General features: G+C 36.4%; 1 protein-coding gene across 2 annotated transcripts in view; it reads left to right on the top strand.

The window, feature by feature from the left end:
• Positions 1–21,536, top strand: part of DHRSX (dehydrogenase/reductase X-linked) — a 391,217-nt gene that overhangs the window by 311,762 nt on the left and 57,919 nt on the right. For both annotated transcript variants that reach the window (XM_036743124.1, XM_036743123.1), the window contains one exon: positions 16,006–16,213. In XM_036743124.1, coding sequence (XP_036599019.1) covers positions 16,006–16,213 — 208 coding nt within the window. The remainder of the gene's footprint in view (positions 1–16,005; positions 16,214–21,536) is intronic.

The raw sequence follows: 21,536 nt of genomic DNA, 5'->3' as shown, positions 1-21,536 counted from the left end.
TAATTATTATATGCTGTGTTACATAATAAATGCAATTGAGTTATCTCAACAGTTGTATGTGAGATTGAAGAAGTAATTACTGACAAGGGGATCAGAACAGGCTTCCTTGGAGAAGTGGCATTGTAGAGTTGGGTTATAAAGGATGGGTAGGAATTCATTAAATGAAGAAAGTGAAGACCTATAAGGCATCATAGAGAAGGGAAAAGAGGATATGTGCATGAGCAAAGACACAGAGATAAAGCACAAAATATGTTTGGGAGACATGGTCATTTAGGTTAGTTAGAATGAAAGTGTTCAAGGGGGAAAGTAATATGAAATGAAGTTGGAAGGATATGGTGGTATCAACTTATGAAAGACTTTAATGGCAAGCAGAGGAGCTTAAACTTTGCTATGTAGGCAGTAGGGAGTTATTGAAGGTCTCTGAGAAACAGTGTCATAAGCAAGCATATCAGTAGGTAAGAAAGATTTTTCAGATTATAGCTGCTCTGGAGACTAAAGGTAGGAAGCAATTTTAGGAGACTTACGTATTGTAAATTGAGTATCCTCTACTAGGCTGTATATTACTTGATGACTGATTAGAAATGAGAGTCATAGGTCAGAGAAAAATCAAAGATTATTTTATGTTTACAAAATGAGCTGAGATGATGGGTAGCATTGCAAATACTATTGAACTCAGGAAGATGAATAGTTTTAGTTGGGAAGAAGATGATCTTCATTTTTGGACCTGTTAAGTTTGAAGTGCTGTTTGAACAGCTTGTTGAAGTTGGATTGTTAGCAATTATAAATGCAGTTCTACAACTCATAAGAGATATCCCGACTGATTATGTAAATTTGGTATTCACCTGCATTAGGGCTGGTATTTGAAGCTATAAGAATAATTGCTTTTGCGAAGAGAGATCATATGTAGAGAAGGAAATGAAGGGAACCAAAGTTCTTTTTGAGAACTTCCACATTCAGGAGATGGGAAGAAGATGGTTGAAGAAATATGTTGTAGTTCTTTCCCTCATGAACCTTAAAAATCTCGTAACGGGGCGTGACATAACTCTAATGCAAAACAATGCTTAGAGGAATATCATCACATGGAAGTCTACCACTTTGACATTCTCGTTAGAACTCTCAAAAGAGACAGCCAAAGGAATAAAACAGCCGGAAATCCTGAAAAGAAGAATAGGGAGGTCACTTTTAAAAAAAGTTAACAAAATTCTACTTCCAATCCAATATATGGAAGGAAAGAAACAAGCATTTTTTGTCTACTATGTGCCGGACATTGTGCTAAACGCTTTACCAATTTACCAGTCTCACTTGATAATATGTATGTATATATGCACGTATGTATGTCTCTATCTGTCTTTATGTCTACATTGAATAAAGGGGGCAGAGGCAAAAACACTGAAAGAAAAAATATATAGTAAAATAGCAACAGGAGAAGCACCAGAAACAAAATCATAATTTTCTCAAGATGAAACAAAAATGAATAATAAACACAATGAAGAAATTAATGATAGAAGTGCAATGATAAAAACCATTATAGGAAAAATAAAGAAGGAATTCAGTGTATCTAAGGAATCAAAAGATAAGACATTGATCAAACTCAGCAAACTAAATGTTCATGGAGCATAGAGTCATAGGTTTAGAACAGAAAGGCACCTTAAATTATATCTAGTAAAAATAACCTCATTTTACAGATGAGAAAATTGAGGACCCTCTGAGAAGTGAAATGCTTTTCTCAAGGTCACATAGGTTGTAGAACCCACGTCCACAGAATCCAAACACAGCACTATTTCAGCTATATCACACTAATACATCAAAGAAAAGTCAAGTTATTTTACTGTGTTATAAAATGGTAGAGGAGGCTATGAAAGTAGAAAAATAAACCTAGGAACTTAACTAAAATAATTTGATGGAAATATTGGTGACAAAATGGAGCATCTGAAAGGCACATAAAGAAGAAGAATCCTAATAATTATTATACTTCCAAAAAATGTGAAGAAAAGAATCTGACTACTTAGTTTTTAACAACTGTTTAAGAAAAATTTCCAGAAATTTTGAAGAGACATATTTCAAATAAACAGAAATCACAAGCTGCCCCCACAGAAAATATTCAAAATTCAACTCATCAGGTTGCATCATTCTCAAATTTTAATATTACAATGACAAGGAAATAATTCTATAAGGAATTAGAATGAGAAGCATCACTTACTAAAAAAAAACACTGCCAATTTAAATTTGACGTTACTTTTCTACAAAGATGAGAAAAAACAGAAGATGCTGCGATGCGACATAAAATATTAAGGAACTTAGGACTTAATCCCCAAATCAGTGTCCTGGAAAGCTGAGAATTCTTTGTGAAACAAAAGATGAATATGAAGAAGACAAGGTAGCTTTGAGCAATTCATACAGAACTAATTAAAACTCAGTGAAACTTCGGGCGTGGAACATAAATAAGCATATCTAAGCTCTTTGAATGTTGTACAGGTTGGAAGGAGCACAAATAATTTGAGTTTTCAAACTAAGTACTTAAATTAAGAGATAGTTTACAATGATGATCAACTTGTTCAATCATGGCCCCATTTGGGGTTTTCTTGGCAAAGATACTGGAGCGGTTTGCCATTTCCTTCCCTAGCTCGTTTTACGGATGAGAAACTGAGGCAAACACAGTTAAGTAACTTTCCCAGAGTCACACAGCTAATAAGTGTCTAACGCTGCATTTGAGCTCAGGTCTTCCTGACTCCAGGCCTGGTGCTCTACCCACTGTGCCACCTAGCTGCCCCTGGTGATCAACTAGTTTTTGTTTAATAGTTACTATATTTGAAACCCAGTAATTTCATTGACATAAAGGAATTCCAAGGAGGAAACTCTCTGCTAATGCAGATAGGCACCTACTCTGCAACTAGTAGTCTTAAAGAATTTTGTGGGATGTTAAGAAGTTAAGTAACTTGCCCAAAGTTAAGAAGTCACTACTTGGCTGAGACAGGACCTTACACCAGGTTTTCCTGATTCTAACCTACTGTGCTCTCCTTAATTCAATGAGGAGACATTAATAAATAATAACATTATTTTGTTTAACTACTGATGACACCCTTGAAATTAAAGAGGGCAAAATAAAAAAGGACTAGGGAGAATGAATAGATAAAGAATGGCATTCCTTCATTACAAATAATGAAAAGGGGTGAGGCAGAGAACTTAAGGTAAAGAGAAAAGGGATAAGTAATCCCAGAGGGAAATTACTGTCTTAATTAAGCATTGTGGTGTGTGGCGAAGACAGGGCATATTTTATGAACTTACATTTAGAAATAACTAACATGCCAATTTCGAGAGGAAAAAATAAACAGGTTATTGCTAAGAAATTGCTAAGAAATCTCATGATGGCTATCTCTATTCACAAGTGAATTCTATCAAATATTTAAATAGAGAAAGCTGTCATACTATTTTGTCCTTTGTATGAGGTAAATATGGAACTAATCCTTAAACCTAGCAAAGATATAACAGAAAAAGGAAAAACAGAACCTATACACCCAAATCTAGATTCAGGAGAGATCGCAAATAACAGCAGAAAGAAAGGCAATCCATGCTCTCAGAGCTTGCATTCTGATGGGACAATACAGTGCATGAAAAAGCAGGGGAGGGCATGGTAGAAAAAATCCTGTGGCAACAAGTTAGCAGTGCAGCCTGGAGAGAAAACTGGCCTGGGCCTTTTTTTTCTTAAAATGAATGGTCTAGGAGGAGCCAGCCAAACACACAGAGTAGTTTCTGGGGGTGGCTGAGTACTTCCAATGTGAAAAATAGTCCAGGAGTAGAATGACCTTCCAGGGTAAAGAGGTTTGTATGGCATGATTGAGAAAGTCCTTTAGAGATGGGGGGTGGGGGGGGCGCGGTGTGTGTTTGTTTTAAGGCTTGTTAACCTTAATCACTGTATAAATGTGAGCTAATATATCTAACTCTTAGTGGTAACCTTATACTAGAATTATATCATTGTGTAGAAAAAGCTTTATAGTTTTAATACAAACTGTCATGGGCAATTGTTACACCACGGACAATTAATTGTTCCATACCCTACTACATTTAATTAATGCAGGTAAGAGTCCAAGGGGTCAAGAACTAAAGTATCTTCAAATTTGTAATGTGCCTATTAATTCTTTAGTCAGTTATTAAAAGTGATTTCTTAAATGCATGAAAATAGGACTATGTAATCTTTTTCCTTTCACCTTTTAAATCTCATTTTGAAAGTAGATTAAAAGAATTATCTTTAATTTTTATCTCCACTTTTATTTGAGATTACGCCTTGAAACACTATGGCAAGACATGTAAAAACATTGGAGCTTTAATGTAAATGGTTATTTATTTTCATGGGTTTTGTCTTGCCTTTTGCCATTAATTAGAAAATCAATGAATTTAAAATGTAATTTTAAGAGCCTGGGGTCATTTAGATAAGGCATTAATTTCATTCAACTCCTCATTAATTAGGAGACTGCTGTTTCTCGCTATCTCCCCACCTCACTACTAATGACTTTGAGATGGCTCATTTGTTGTTATACACCTTTTTTTTTTTAAACTAGCTTCAGCACAAATTCCCTTTGTCAGTTCATATATGTCCTTTGTAAACCTTAATAGATATTGTAGAATCATCTTTGGTCCCATCCTTTCTTCTTTAGCCTCAATTTAATACTTTCTCCATATAAATCTCTGAGTAATTCTCTCTGTACCCTGGTCCCCTTTTGCTCCCAATGGAGGATTTTTATTGGTGTGGTTTTCATTTGCAGTGCTTTTAAGACTCTCAGCACTTTATACTATACATTGCACCTATATTTATATTCATAGAGTAAGTCATTTTATCATTGAAAACAAGTGTATTTTTGCAATTGTTCTAAACTCCTCTGAGAAGCCAACCAGATTGTTAACCCTGAACATGTTATATGAACTACTTTAATTATCTTGCCCATACTCCCTGTAACTTAAATTCCATTCCAATTTTGCTAAGTACTTTGACAGTTCAACATAAAATTTCTTATGCTAGTGTACTATATCAGAAATATTTTTTAAAATTTCCTAATTTATGGGAAGTTATTGCTTCCCTATTGTGTCTTAAAGTATATGCACATAAATATATATGTATATATTTATATTGTGGGTATATATGCTGTGTATATATTTATACATACACAAATATCATGTATATGTATATGCATAAAACGCACATAGATGTGTTTGCATGCAGGTAGTGTTTATATATATGTGTATATATATGAATTTATACATACAGATTAAAGATATAGATGATATAGAGATAGACATAGATTAGGTATTGATTACATAGATACAGATAGAGATGATATGGATAGAGGTGACATAGATACTGGTGATATGTTGTTGTTCAGTTGTTTCAGTCCTGTCCTGCCCTTCATGACCTCATTTGGGATGTTCTTGGCAAAGATACTAGAGTGGTTTGCCATTTCCTTCTCCAGCTCATTTTACAAAAGAGGAAACTGAGGCAAACAGGATGAAGTGACTTGCCCAGGGTCACCCAGCAATCAGTGTATGAGGCCAGATTTGAACTCAGGTCTTCTCAACCCCAGGTCCAGTGCTCTATCTGCTGCATGATCTAGCTACCATAGGTGATACAGAAATAGATATAGATGATATAGGTATAGCTATCGATGATACAGAGATAGACACATTAAATATAGCTGTAGATGGTGTAGATAGAGTTAGAGATACCTAAAGTCCGGACCTATGATTTCAGTGTTACGGGAATCTTCCTTTCCCAATGTTCCCAACAGGCAACTGTTCTGAAACTTCAAGTATTAAAGGATTGCCAGAAACACTGAGATTTTTAGTACCCAACCCAGGATCACTCAGCCAATATACCTAGTACATGTCAGAGACAGAGCATAAACACAGATTGTTCTAAATATGAGGTCAGTTCTCTCTACTATGTCTTAGTACTTCTCTATTAAACATATACCCAGAGAAACGCCTATGCCTTCTCCCTGTTGATAATTACCTGATTATATTCTTTTGATAAAGAGAACAAAATCATGCCTTCAGCAAATTGAAGGAGTTTATACTCTGAGTACTACAAAAACATTTCTATTAGTCTTTTCAACCTATGTACATGCAGAGCTCCCTAAAACAAGTCCTATAGCATCCTCCTGCCAAAAACTCTGTGGGGATCCCTTCCGTTGTTCTTTGGTCACATGGTGGGTAACAAACAAACCTAGAGGAGAATGCTACACTATACCAGGAAATAAGTAAAGCTACAAAGCATTTATTTCTTTCATCTTTCATGGAACATACCTGTTGTGTTTTTTAAGCCTGAAAATTGGAAAGATCTTAGTCCAATGCTGGCTTTTTGCATATGGTATTTCATTAAAAACCACAGCATGATAGCACTATCATTTGACAGTTTCAATAAAGAAGACAGAAGCTGACCACAAAATAGCCTAAAGCTTCATGAATACTTGCTAGTTCTCCCCTACTCCACCTCCTCCCCACCTCAGGATATGGGCAGATCTAGGAGATCAGGATTTTGATATATAAATATATAAACATTATTTTAGAAAATCCACACTGTAAGCCCAGGTTAGCTCAATTATTACTGTGGTGTCCTAGACTCAAAACACTTCTGTGTTTTGCAGATATTGGGCCAAATAGAAACTGGTGAGAATCTTCAGGTCCTAGTTGTCAGTTCCTATTCTGATCAATGTTGAAAAATATAAAAATAAGTAGAAAGGGAATATTTTATATACAAAGAAAAACATTAAAATAGTTTGTCAGTAAATCATCAATCCTGGATTATTTGTGATAATCAGTCTAGAACAATAGGCAACAGGGAATAAAACGAACCTATTTTAAATTTTTTCCCCTTCATAGAGTGGACAAAAATGGTCTAAAGTTCTTATCTTTTTATTTGTTTGTTTTTGATGTTGTGGAATCTTTTGGAAGTCTGCTAAAACCTATGGCCAAGAATCAATGCCTAGTAATCAAGAATCAATTAAGTCATGGAGCCTTGGTCTTTCCTCATGTGTAATATTGGGATGGGGAGGAACATGGGGTAATGGATAGAGCTCTGACTTTAGAGTAAGGAAAGCCTAAATTTGAGACTTGTTTTTGACCCATCCTAACTTTGTGACCATGGTCAAGTTGCTTGATCTCTCAGTTCCTCAGGCAACTCTCAAAGACTATATAATATACAGACAAATTTTTTATTCTGCGTCTGGAATTCCATATACTGAGAAAATTATAGGTCTGAACTTTTTATTTATTTATTTATTTTTATTTTTATTTTTAGTTTACAACACACAGTTCTACATAATTTTGAGTTCCAGATTTTCTCCCCTCCCTCCCCAAGACGGCATGAACTTTCATATATCTACCACGTATAACTTCGCATTGAATTAATTTATACACTAGTCAAGTTGTGGAAAAGAATTATGACCAATGGAATGAATCATGAGAAAGAAGAAACAGAACCAAAAAAACAAACCCAAAAACAAAAACAAAAGAGAAGAAAAAAAGGCGAGCATGAAGTGTGCCTCAATCTGCATTCAAACTTCATAGTTCTTTCTCTGGATGTAGATAGCATTCTCCATTGTGAGTCCTTTGGAGTTGTCCTTGCACCTTGTGTTGCTGAGAAGAGCGAAGTCTGCCAGGGTTGGTCCTCACGGAATCCATATATCTGTGGTTGTGTACAATGTTCTCCTGGCTCTGCTCCACTCACTCAGCATTATGTCCTGTAGGTTTTTCCAGGTTGTTATGAAGCCCGTATCATCCCCATTTCTTATGGCACAATAGTATTCCATAGCCAACCTGCTACAACATGAAGTAAGCAGAACCAGGAAAAAATATATACAGTGACTACAATAGAGAAATTGGAAAGATCATCAATAAAACAATTGAAACTGAACTTTGAAAAATTATAATGACCCAGGGTAGCCTCAGAGAAGACATAGGAAAAAATATTTCATTCCACTTCTTTCCAGATGTAGGAGACCACAAGTGTGCAATGTTGTGTAGTGTATAATGTCAGACTTTTTCAATGTGTTGATTGGTTTGCTAAACATTTCTTCCCCTTTTTAACAGTTCTTTCTTATAAAGTATGGATCTCAGGGAGGGATACAGGAGAAATCAGGGTGATATGTAACAATGAGCCAGCTTATAATTGACTCCTGAGAGCTGATTGTTAAATTTTTAGTGTGAACTCTTAGGTACCACATCTCTCCTGTCAGATTGGCTAATGTGATAAAACAGGAAAATGATAAATACTGGAGAGGATGTGGGAAAATTGGAACATTACTACATTGTTGGTGGAGTTGTGAACTGATCCAGCCATTCTGGAGAGCAATTTGGAACTATGCCCAAAGGGCTATAAACACGTGCATACCCTTTGACCCAGCAATACCACTTCTGGGGCTGTATCCCAAAGAGATCACACAAGTGGGAAAGGAACCCATATGTACAAAAATATTTAGAGCAGCTCTTTTTGTGGTGGCAAAGAATTGGAAATCAAGGGGATGCCCATCAACTGGGGAATGGCTAAACAAATTGTAGTATATGAATGTAATGGAATACTATTGTGCTATAAGAAATGAGGAGCAGGCAGACTTCATTACAACTTGGAATGACTTATATGAACTGATGCCGAGTGATGGGAGCAGAACCAGGAGATCAGTATACACGATTACAGACGTATAGTATCTGTAAGGACTAACTTTGATAGACTTGCCTCCTCTCATCAACACAAGGTTCAAAGACAGCCCCAAAAGACTCAGGATGGAGAAAGCTATGCACATCCAGGGAAAGAATTACAGAGTCTGAATACAGATTGAGGCAAACTATTTGCTCTCTCTCTTTTTTTTTTCTTTTTCCTTCTTTTTTTGGTTTCGTTTCTCCAGTCTCATGATTCATTCCATTGGTTATAATTCTTCTTTACAACTGGACTATTATGTAAATAAGTTCAATGCGAAGGTAAATATAGAACCTACATTGAATTACATGCCATCTTGAGAGTAAAGGGGGAAGAGAGGGAGGGAGAAAAATTTTTGAACCCAAAAACCTGTGGAACTGAATGTTGTAAACTAAAAAGAAAAATAATAAAAATTAAAAAAAATTAGTGTGAGCATTTATGTCTTGGAAGTCAGCAAAGGCTATAAATCAGTGCTTGACTTATTCTTTTATCGATTGTTGAGACTTAAGAAGGTGATGGGGAAAATGCTAATAATATAGAAGGAACCTAAAAGTGTGTATTTGTATTTTTGGTGAGCCCATTGCACAACATTTGTCCCTGGTTATGTGAAAACAAAACTTATCAATAAAATCTATCAAAATAAGGATAATTTGCACTATATAAGTCAGAGTTCTGGAAATCAATTGACTTTTAACCTTTAAAGTATCAAATTATTATTATCATTATTATTATTAAGCAGATGCATAAATAGATGTGTTGTCAATCCTGTAGTTATGAACCATGTAGCTTTTATTTTCTAGCCAGATACTTCATGTTATTTTTGTTGACTTCTATGAACCATAACTATTACTCATTTTGCTCATCAAAGTTATTGCTGAAGGGTATAACCAGATTCCTTGTTACTTATAATGATTGAATCTTCTCTCAATGACTTGGGCCCCTCTTCTATTTATAAACTTTGTCATTGAAGAAATTTAAAGACCACCTGGAAGAAATCTTTATTACTATTTTTCTATATATTAAAGTTGGATAAAAATTATTTTTAAGCCACCTTTTAAAATCCCTGGTTAAAGAGTATTACTTTGAGATGGGGTAGCATTACTTTCAGGAGTTCTTAGGTATATCATTCAATAGAGTTGTGCTCTTCTGGTGGAAAAATAAACAATTAAATGATATCTTTCCAAAGTGTACTCTTTAGTGTATTTGTGTTTTAAGTGTCACATTTTGGCATTGATATTGCTGTTGCTACAAGTGACATAGGATCATGGAAGGCTTAGAATAAATGTTCCCTAAGAGCTGGTGATATTCATTTGAATTTTTCTATAGTACCACATCATTATTATTATTAACAGATGCATGACAGATGTATTATCAATACAGTATTTATGAAGATTATAGCTTTCCTTTCCTAGTCATTTTAGGAACTTCTACGAGTTTGAGCATTACTCATGGTCAATAAATATGTATCTCCATTGTGGCTTTTGGGCAAATATGTTTTCCTTTGTTTTGATGTCTTGAACCCATTGTTTAATGTTGTTCTTTGACTATGACTGCAAATAACCCTAGCTTGTATGATAGTGGGTTATCTTCCAAAAATGAAGTTGCTGCCATTTCTTGAATGCAAGAGGATTTTAAAATGTTGAATGGTGCAAGATTATGGCTGTATTTCTTCATAATTATATCTACATCTATTCATATCCTTAAGCAGATATTCATTTATTCAAATAAAAAACTTTTTCCCTGAAAAGTGTTATTATGGAAAGGAAGGAAACAATGAATTGTATAGCACCACTGGGTGCCAGCCACTATGCTAAGCACCTTACAAATATTTTCTTATTTGAGCCATATGACCCTGGGAGATAGGTACTATTAATATCCCCATTTTACAGTTTAGGAAATGGAACCAGGTAGATATCAGATCACTTGCCTAGGGTTTCACAGCTATTAAGTTTCTGAGGCTCGATTTGAAATCAGGTCTTCCCGACTCCAGACCCTGTGCTTTATCTATTGAGCTACTATCTGTCTCATTGGAGTGAATACTTCTTGAAGAGTAATTATGAAAAGTGGTCAGCACAAAAATATGCTTTAATTGATTTCACTTCCATTGTGCCTTTTTAGGTGAATCAATCTAATCACCAATGGAATGGTAAATTTTAAAATTTATTTACATCTCTCTGTATATGAACTGAAATATAAAGTTATATGCAAGTCTTAAACAGGAGGGTCGTTTCTTCTATACTGTGATTACCTATACTTTCATATCATTATTAATATGCATGTACCTATATATGCATAAAACTTATTTAATACTAGGTAATGGGATTGATGTGTTACTGAAAGGTCTGATAAAGATTTGTAAATCCTTTTGAGATAACTCATGTTATCTTTTGGACATCTTTCCTGACTTTCTGTTAATAACTTTGCATAGACTTCAGCTTTTACCCAATGTAGAGTGATATAGATGAATGAAGCAATTATGGGAACCGGAAAGAGGACATCACTTGTGAAAGGTGTTAAATATTTTATAAGCCTAAAATAATGGAAATTATATTGGATCTACAACATGGAGATGAAAAGAGACATATTTGTGTTTATACAGTATACAGTGCAACTGAACTTGATTAGATAACTAATAAAACTCTAATTTTGCCTTCATTCAAACTAAATTGAAAACTAAGCCACTTCTTAAAGATAATATGAAATCAAGAGATGCCACAGGTGCCTTCTGGTAGTTGGCCTTTGATATATGTCATTAGAAAAAAGGGAATGAGTTAGATATCTGATGAGCCTATTCATCCAAATTCCCTTAAATTTAAGTGCCTTATCCGACTGCCCTTGAGGACAAGGGGACTATTTTTGCCTTTCTTTGAATCCTTAATGTTTATAACAATGCCTGACATATAGTAGATCATTAATAAATACTTATTGACCTTACATTGCCAGTTTTCAAAAAATAGTGCCTTGGTTTAAAGAAAAAAACCAAACAACTTAACAATTGAACTGGTGACTTAGAACAATGACATTTAAAGTCACATTTTTTTCAAACATATATGAGACATATATATATATATATATGTATATATATATATAAATATACATGACAACATATTTATGATGTTTATGTATCTGTGTGCATGTTTGTATATCATATAAAGATATATATATATATATATATATGTCTCAATAAAGCTTCATACTTAAAACCATTACTGAGAATAAACCAGTTAACATTGTGACCTGATGTGTGGTCTACAGCAATAGTGCTTTCTTGATTTCATATACAATAAATAATTCTCCGTTATAAATAGTCTTGGACAACAGATGCTTTCTCCATCTCTGTATCTAATTTATTCAGGAGTGAGGCATCACATAACGAAAAGGTCATTGGACTAAGAGTCAGAAGCCCAACCTCATTTGTTAGTTATGTGATTATGGGTGAGTCAGCTAATTTCTCTGAGACTCAGTTTCTTTGTTTAAAAAATGGGGGAATACAGATTTCCCTTCCTGTCTTACAAGGTTATTGTGAAGATTAAATAAGGTAAGGTAGTTTCAATCTCTTTGAAAGTTGTAAAGAACAATTAGACCATAGAGGAGTAATATTATTTTGTTTAATGTCAAGAAAGAATGAGATATGAATTAGCCTGAGCTGTAATTGGACTGCAGATTTTTTTTCTTTCCATTATTACTTCAAATAACAAGTATTCTTTAACTCCTTCAATTCTTCCCTACCTTAACTTTCCTAACCATTTAATATAAGCAGGGAAAAAAACACCAAAATGAGTCAACAATACAAAAATAAAACCCCAAATTAGAAAGAATCAAAGAACTTTTGCCTTATTAATTCACCGTGGGGAGGTTAGGACATCAACTCTATTTCATCCTTGTATCCTACAGAGTGGGAATTTTTATTTCTAGCCTGTACTTGGTATAAAAATGCCACTATAGCAAAATAATTTGAATGTCCTATGGAGTTTGTTATGCTGGGATTTTGAGTATCTATATTCATATAGGCATGATGGTAAAAGTGCTGATATTTTCCTTTTCTCTGTTCACTTCGCATTGTTCTCCTCTGCCCATTCTACACAACTCTGCCTCACATAAATCTAATTCACACAGAAGTCAAGACATCACCCATGATGTCGTTGGTCCTCTTCAAAAATGAAGGAGAAACAGCAACACAGCATATTTTTTTTTTGCAGAAATTAAATTAGAAGCCAGAAAGACTATTAATTGTATTTTCATATGTAGGTCTGTATCACAGATAAAGACCCAATAGAGGCCACTAGGGAATATTCAAAGTCTGAAGTGAGGAGGGAAAAAATAATAGATTCAAAGGTCAGGATAGTCTTTACACTGCTGTGTCATTGGAGCCAGTAGTGACTATGGGCAAATGATCATGTGTTTGAATTTCTGAAATTTTACTCAATGTTTGCTCATATTGACACGTCATTAATTATAGAATTGGTCTTAAATTATTATCCTTTACAGTAGAACAATACATAGAACTGAACCCTAATTCATGAATTTGCTGATTTTTCTCTGCAAAAATAAAAACACGTAGCTGCTTGTATACACAAAAACAACAAAGAGTGTGTCCAGAAACTACCCACAAGGTATGAGGTGCATTGGATCCAATCAGATGAAGTGTAAGTAATAATGACAGAATATGAAATAAGTGCTTGTGAGTGCTGCTGGGTCACATGGCCAATATGATGGAGGACTGCACATTTACTCTAACCTAACAGTCTCTCAGACCTCTCTAAAAAAGAAATTATGCAAAGAGGTAATGCAGTCTCAGCTGCCTACAAAGTCTAAGATACCAAGAACCCTAACAAGGTAATAATAGGATGAAGTAACAGCAGAATAGGCTGATCCCAAACCCCTGATGTGTTCACTGAGCTGCCCCCTCCCTTATCACTTGTCACACATGCCCAGGGCTGCATATGCCAACACTTGAGTTTGCAAGAGAACTCAACTCTAACCCCTCAGTGCCATGGAAAACCAAAAGGCAGAAGCTTATCCTAGCTGGGACATCAGCTATACTCTGGGATTTAATGGAGCTCAGCCAGAGAAGTGAGAAACAGATGGAAGAACTGGGCCATATGTGTGGCTGTGAAGCATTCGCAGGAAAAGAGACAAATATCTAGATGGACCATGTCTGTTCTCCCCAGAAGTCACCTGAGACAGAGACGAAAGCTGGTGAAATGCAGATTTCCAAGTGTGGCTGAGAGGTTTTGAGGACTTTCCCCTGGGAAGGTGAGGGGAATCTTCCATTCACTGCAGGGGGAAAAAAATCACTTTCTAACTGGGGAATAAAAAGGCAGTGATTGATTTGAGGCTCAAGTAGAGAAAATGAGCTAGAAAAATTCTGAATGTTTAAATGTTTTCCTTCCTTGTGACATGTTATAGAAAAAGAAGGCTTTTCTTATTTTCAGTGGTTGTCAAAATAGGCAGTAGGAGTTCCTAAAAGCTAGATTTCTAAAATAGGGATTCATGTTTTCACGAAAAGAACATTTGCCACAAGCCTTGTGTTCCTTTAAAGGGTGGTTTGGTCTATCACCTAAAATATCCCAAACCTGGTATTAAAATAAAATCAGAGATGAAACAATTCTAAGAAAGGTTTTTGACACAAAACTATGTCCCAAAAAGTCAAAAGTAGTTGCAGAAATAGTATTTGTCACAAGTAGGAGTTTTGGATAAGGTAACAATGCCCCATCAGGAAACATCGGGAAGATATTTTTAATTGGTCTCTTATTAAATAAATGATAGGGTAGCATATCTAACACAAGGACTCCTTAATTCGGCAGTGGTTGCAAAGAGACATTTTCTTATGGTTAGGTCTTAACAAAGACAATCCACAGTTGCAAAAAATTGACTTCTTCGTACCTCTCATCTTCTCACTCACGTGAGGACATATTGTCATCTTCCTTTCAGCTACATAGTGGGAATCTTTCTAGTCATTCAACCTATGTATTGATGCTAAATAAGTCAGAAGTCTTGGTAAAATTCTTTGATAATTTATTTAGGTTCCAAAATAACAGCTTCTTTTATTCCTGGAAATGTTGTGATTATAAAATGATTGGCTTTAGTTTTATAAATATGGGCTCTTTTCTTTTCTTCCTTTCTATGATTCTCCTTCTCCCCACCCTGCTGTCTTTTACTCATATGAGAAGCTATATAGAATGGCTAACAGCTTACACATGAGGATAGGTCAAAGAAATTGGGGCTGTTTTGCCAAAACACAAGAAAGAGGGTGGGGGGGGGACAACTTAGCTGCCTTCAAGTATTTGAAGAGCTACCATCCAGAAGAGGGATTAGAAGCTTTCTGCTGGTCCCAAGAAGGTTTATTTATGTAGGCACAAAGAGCAGAAGTTTCAAAGAAGCAAGTTTAGTCTTTATCTAAGGAAAATCTTCCAAATAATTAGAGTTATCTAGAGTTATCTAGTGGATTGCCTCTGGAGGGAGGAGTTTCTTGGTCTATGGAGTCTTCCAGACTAGGGGTTCCTATGTTATGCAAGGGTGGAGAACCTGTGGCCTCAAAGCCACATGTGGTTCCCCACCCCTGTAAAGGGAATTCTTTCTTTATGTATGAATTGGGCCAGGTAGGTTTTTAAGTGAGTGGTAGTAACATTCTACTGGAGTCAATAAGATCCCAGTTCAAATCCTGACTCAGACACTTATAAGCTGTGTGAACCCAGGCAAGTTATTTCTCTTCTGCTTGCCTCAGTTTTCTTGTCTCTAAAATGGGGGTGATAGTAACACCTACATCCCTAGGTTGTTGAGAGGGTAAAATTAATTAACATTTGTAAAAGGCTTTGTAAACCTTAGGTAGGTGGCACAGTGGACAGAGCACCAGGCCAGGAGTGAAGAAGACCTGAGTTCAAATACAGCTTCAGACATTTACTAGCTGTGTGACCCTGGGCAAATCACTTAACCTTGTTTGCCTCATTTTCCTCACCTGTAGAATGAGTTGGTGAAGGAAATGGCAAACCACACCAGTATCTTTGCCAGGAAAACCCCAAATGGGGTAATGAAGAGTCAGGCATGACTGAAACTACTGAACACCAATGATAAACCTTAAAGTGCTATATAGCTGTAGGTATGTGCAAAACTACACATTATCAGAAATTCACTTTCAATTTAATCAGAAAACAAAGTTTCTCCCATGCAACAGCTACCTTATGAAATAAATATCTTGTTTTAAATAACTGAATATCTATTTAGTATGTGGTTTGTTTTCTGTGCATTTTAGTGAAGTAATCAGGTGACTGGTAATCTGACCTGAATTTTCCTCATAGCAGCCTCTGTGTTTCCATTTGCAGGCATTGTTATTCACCTTGTGGAGCCTATGCCCAAAGCAAGCTTGCCCTGGTACTTTTTTCCTATCAACTACAGCAGCTCCTGGCAGCTGAAGGGAGTCATGTGACTGCCAACGTAGTAGACCCTGGAGTGGTGAACACTAACCTCTACAAGGATGTGTTTTGGCTTACAAAATTGGTCAAGAGTCTTACTCACCGGTTGTTGTTCAAGGTAAGGCAGTCACTCAGTTGATGGGGGTACATGTTTGCATGTGTGTGTCTATGCTACATGTGGTTTTGCTTTGTGTGATCTGTCTATGACTTTGGGAACCCCACAAATTAACCTGCGGATGATACATATTTTGATATAGGCAACTTTGCTTTTTAATCTTATATCAACCAATCAGTGTTAGTCACCAAGCCCTTACTAAGGATTTACTATAATATGCCAGGCACTGGGGATACAAATACAAAGAATGAAATAATCCTTTCTTTGCCTGCTCCTTTGGGAGTCTCTGAAGTTTCAGCATTAATTACCCAGAGAACTGATTTGAGAAACAGAGTTTGCCAAACTAGGATCCAGTGGAAAGATGACTCCACTTGGGGTCAGAGAACCCAAGTTCAAATCCTATCTTTGACACTGACTACCAGCATTTAGCCAAATCACATCTCTTGTCCTTAGTTACTTCATCTGTAAAATAAAGGTCCTGAACTAGGTGAACCCTTCAGGTCCCTTCCAAGGCCTTATTCATGACCCTCTTTGTGATCCTGTGATTTTTATTGGTACAGGAACGCCGAAGGTCATTTAGATGATACACTGACCGTTTAGAAACTGAATAGGATGTCTCTTGGATGACATAAAGGGGGCGGAGGTTTGTGCCAAGGGTGAGTCAGTTGCTTAGTCACTTTAGCTGCTATATATCCACCAGTTTCTCATATCTGACAGAAGGCACTAAGGTAGAACACATTCCTACAGCTGTAATCATAAAGCAATGCCTGTATTCTTTTGTGAGCAATAAAATAGATTTAGAATAGCTGGCCAAGGGTAATGCACTGTTTTGAGGACCATTGAAAGGCTTAGTAAAAACAAAATCACTTTGATGGCAGAATGAAAGAACTGCAAAGCAGGAACTGCATCCATTGGGATGGAGTTCAGGTTCCAGAAGTCTATGGCATAATGTTCCCGGATATCTGATATCCTACTGCCGTTGTTAGCTGATAAAGACTGATACATACAGCAATATTCTGTAACACCAATAATAAGCATAAAGGCAATCCCTAAATATTCCTTAATGATGCTGTCCAGATTTGACTCTGAGTCAAGTAAAGTAAAAAAAAATACATTAAACTACTTGATAATTCTAATAGGTCTTTCTCCCTTCTTTCTCAATGACTTTGTAACTTAGCTCTTCTATTTGAACAGTCCTTCGTTGGCATTTATGTTTTCCTTTCAAGAGAACTATTTCTCTTACGTGATGAGGTGGCATGGTAGATTGAGTGTTGACTTTGGAGTTAGGAATATCTAGGTTCAAGTTCTGCCTCTAACAGGTATTGACTGAGTGACCCTGAGTAAGTCACTTAATCTCTTGGTGCTCAGGCAAGTCTCTAACATTGTAGGTTGGGGATCTGCCCTGGTAGTGAGGGTTTCCTTACAAGAAGTTCCCTATACCGCTTTGATGACAGGTCTGGACCAAAAACAGATGAAAAATAACTTCCATGCACTAAAATTCCCTAGGCAATGAGCGATAGAGTAAAACTAATCAGAAGTTTAAACCTTTCGTGGACACTGGCCACATTTATCTAAGAGTATATTAGTGTTATAAGAAATAATGAGCAGGCAGACTTCAGAAAAACCTGGACAGACTTATATGAACTGATGCTGGGTGAAGTGAGCAGAACCAGGAGAACATTGTACACAGTTACAGCCACATTGTACAATGATTAACTTTGACAGACTTGGCTCTTCTCAGCAATGCAGGGTTCCAGGACAACTCCAAAGGGCTCACGATAGAAAATTCTGTCCGTATCTAGAAAGACAGTTGCAGAGCGTGAATGCAGATTGAAGCATACTATTTTCTCTCTCTTTTGTTGTTTTGTTTCTTCTTTCTCTTGAGTCATTCCATTGGTTGTGGTTCTTCTTTACAACATGACTAATGTGAAAATATGTTTGATATGAATGTATATGTGGAGCCTATCTCAGATTGCACACAATCTTGGGGAGAGGGGAGGGGAGGAAGGGGGAGAAAACTTGAAACTCAAAAGCTTGTGGAACTGAATGTTTTAAATGAAAAATTAATAAATAATTTTTTTAAATGGAAAAAAATATATATTAGCCATCAAGTTGAAAGGGTATGGTAAGGAAATATATGTAGGAACCAAATAAAATAATATTTATAGGAGTGTCTTATAAGCTCTAAATCTGTATTCAAATATAGAGAATGAGGGTGACTTGGAAAATGGATCGGTCAGGAGCAGTTGACCAATAGAAGAAGCCTAAGAGTGAGAACACTACTCTTATGTGTTCCATATGCTATAATTTCTCCCCCTCCATTCTTCTGGCTTTGATCCTTGAGAAATGGGTGAAGGACAAAAAAGACTTACACATGCCATCCTATAAAACCATAGGCTTTAGAGTGACAAAGAACCTTAGAAATCATCTAGTCTTACCCCCACCCTCTCAAGTGCTTAGCTCAATGGCTGGCACATAGTGGGTGTTTAATAAATGTTTATTGAAACAGAAAGGCTTAGTGATTTGCTCAAGGTCATACAGGTAGAAAGTAGCAGAATCAGCATTAAAACCTAAGTGTTCGGACTCCCAGCTCGATGTTCTTTTGTAACAATAACAGACAACAACAGTGTTAATTACTTATAATATCCTTCCCTCTCACTGTCCACTGCATATCTGTGGTTGTCAGCATTAAGGAGAACTGCTCTGAAAGTTTGATAAAAGTGATTGGACTATCACATAAGCCTGCTTCGTATTTAACTTCTAGTCAGACCTTTTCAACTCCCTTCAGAATGTCCAGAATGTCTGGCTGCTACCGGTGGCATTAGTCCTGGCTTTCCCCATCATCCTGTTGGCTATAGTATATAGGAACAATTTATTAGCATAAATCAACCCTTCTCTCAAATTGGATAGTAAATCGTATCCTAAAAATTGAGGCCAAGCAAAGCATTTTGCCAGAAAGTCCAGGGCTAAAGTTACCAAAGCTGATAAGATTAAATCATGAGTCATATGCTTCTGGGGGGAAAAAGTGAGTTGTTATCTAAGAAGGGAGTCTGGCTCATGGCCCAAAAGTTGATATTTTCTCTGTGATCCTGTACGATGTCAGCCTGATAGGCAAACGTTTAGCCTCCCTTTTAGGACAGAATCTTGAAGTTGGCTGGCAAGTGGCAAAGCCTCACGCTTAAAACATTGCTTCAGTCATCCCTCAGGGTTTCTTAGATACTCATAAGTCTGTGACTCCATCACTGTGCATGTTCCTACAACTACAGATCGTGACTCATCCACACCTTTTCTTCCTGTGTGATTTCTGTCCACTTTTTGTTTGTTTGTTCTTACTTAAGTTCTTTATAGAAGATTGAGTCAGTGTACTGGAGGACTTCCTCAGGTTGTTTTAATATCTGGAGAGTACAAATGAAACACTTGGGGATGGCCGCCCATCTTGTTACACAATTGATCCTTCCCTTTGGCTGTAGTTTTTCCCAAACCATGATCTCACTATGGTAGGGTATTTGTGAGAATTCTCCTCTGCTGATTCAGACCAACATCTGTCTTACAACTAATGGTTTTAGAGTTGTCTCAGTCAATAAGTTGTTAAGTGACTTGCCCAGAGTCGCACAGCCAATATGTATCAAAAGACTGGACTTGAACCTAGATCTTCCTAGCTCTAAGGCTCTAAAACCATTTATCTCAGCCTACCTCCTCATCCTATCATAGATCCCTGTAATGATATCCTCCCAGATGCAAGTCACTATTGTTAATCTGCTGAGGCCTACTTATGTCTGCTCTGCATTTTCCATGATCTTTTGGGTCACCTACAGTTGTGATTCTTCTGAGAACATGGTGTTCCATGATATGCCATGTACCATCAGGATCCCCAGGTGATGTTAAAAAAAAAAGAGGAACTATTGTAGCAGTTCAGGCTAATTCAAAGTGCTTCATGGTAACGTATTAAATTTATTATCTATCATAAAAAAGTGAGCATAGAGCAATAGAGATTTGTAGATTTATATAAACTCATCTTTTTTTTCTATTCCACTATACATATGAAAATGCTAATCTGTTTTCTTTTGGTGTTTAAGAGAAGAATAAAGAAACAAATCAATTTTTTTTTAAAAGAAAATAACTGCTACGCAGTTTCAACATGCATTTTATCCAGATCTCCTCCTCCTATTCAACCATGGGCTCAACTGGCTGTCTATCTGGGACACCTGCCAAAGGTCTAACCTAGTAGATTGACTTGGCTGTTTTTCCCAAATGCACATCCTGAACTGGACAAAATGTGTTTTCCATAGGATTATAGGATTTAAAACAAGAAGAAATCTTAGAGATCAGACACTGAGGCCCAGAGAGGTTAAGTGATTTTGGTCAGGTTACATAGCTATAAATTCAATGCTCTTTCCATCACATTTTTTGTCATTCTCTTTGTTTTTTGAGTGTGAGTTGTTAGATTAACTCTTTCAAGGGACTATAGGAGACCGGTAGTTTTCCAGGGCTCCAGAAAATTAATAAAATGGGACCTGAAAATGGGGACATTTTGGAGAATAAGAAAATCTTCTTTTATATAGACCCTGTTCAAGACAGCCTTCATGACAGTGTTGAGCACCTGGTAGTCTAGCTTCATATGTTTTATATGCTGTTGACAGACTCAGTGGGTCATCTAACAGAGTCATCTATGGGGTAGCATCAATCATGTGATCTTGTATTATTTTAACATTTCACCTCTCTGGACATCAGTTTCCTTTTCTAAAAATGAAGGGTTTCAACTCGATTGCCTCCAGGATACCTTCCAGCTCTTTAAATCTGTGATCCTATTTTAACATACATGGATAACCCATGGTTTTTGAAGGCTGTTTTAGTACTGTGTAAGCTCTAATAAGGCCTGGTCAGCTTAAAAATGCTGATTTGATTATTGTCTCTATGATATATTTATCAATTCATCCATAAGTCTTTTATCCAAGGACCTGACACCAAGTTCAGAGAGTCTCATCGACAGGTTGTTTACAGTGGTTCTTTTTATTTTTGGCCATAACAGCTTATGAAGACGATCTACAACTAAGGGGTTGCAGTCTGCAATGGTGTCATAAGTATCCTCACCAATAAAATAGCAGATTGTTGAAGTATTAGAGCATGTGTGGTGAACACTCTCTTTGAAGAGAGCTTCTTTGGTACTTATAAAGTTGTAGATATAGAGCAGAAAGTGACCTTAGATGTCATATAATCCAACTTCTTACTTTTTACAGATAAGAAAATTGATGGCTAGAAAGGTTGTGACTAGCCCAAGGCAACATTTGAATTTGAATTCAGGTCCTATGACTCTTTTCCAATGTAA

Source organism: Trichosurus vulpecula, chromosome 2, assembly GCF_011100635.1.
Source record: "Trichosurus vulpecula isolate mTriVul1 chromosome 2, mTriVul1.pri, whole genome shotgun sequence".
Taxonomy (NCBI): Eukaryota; Metazoa; Chordata; class Mammalia; order Diprotodontia; family Phalangeridae; genus Trichosurus; species Trichosurus vulpecula.
The sequence above is the reverse complement of the archived record's forward strand: the minus strand, read 5'-3'. Positions and strand labels throughout refer to the sequence as shown.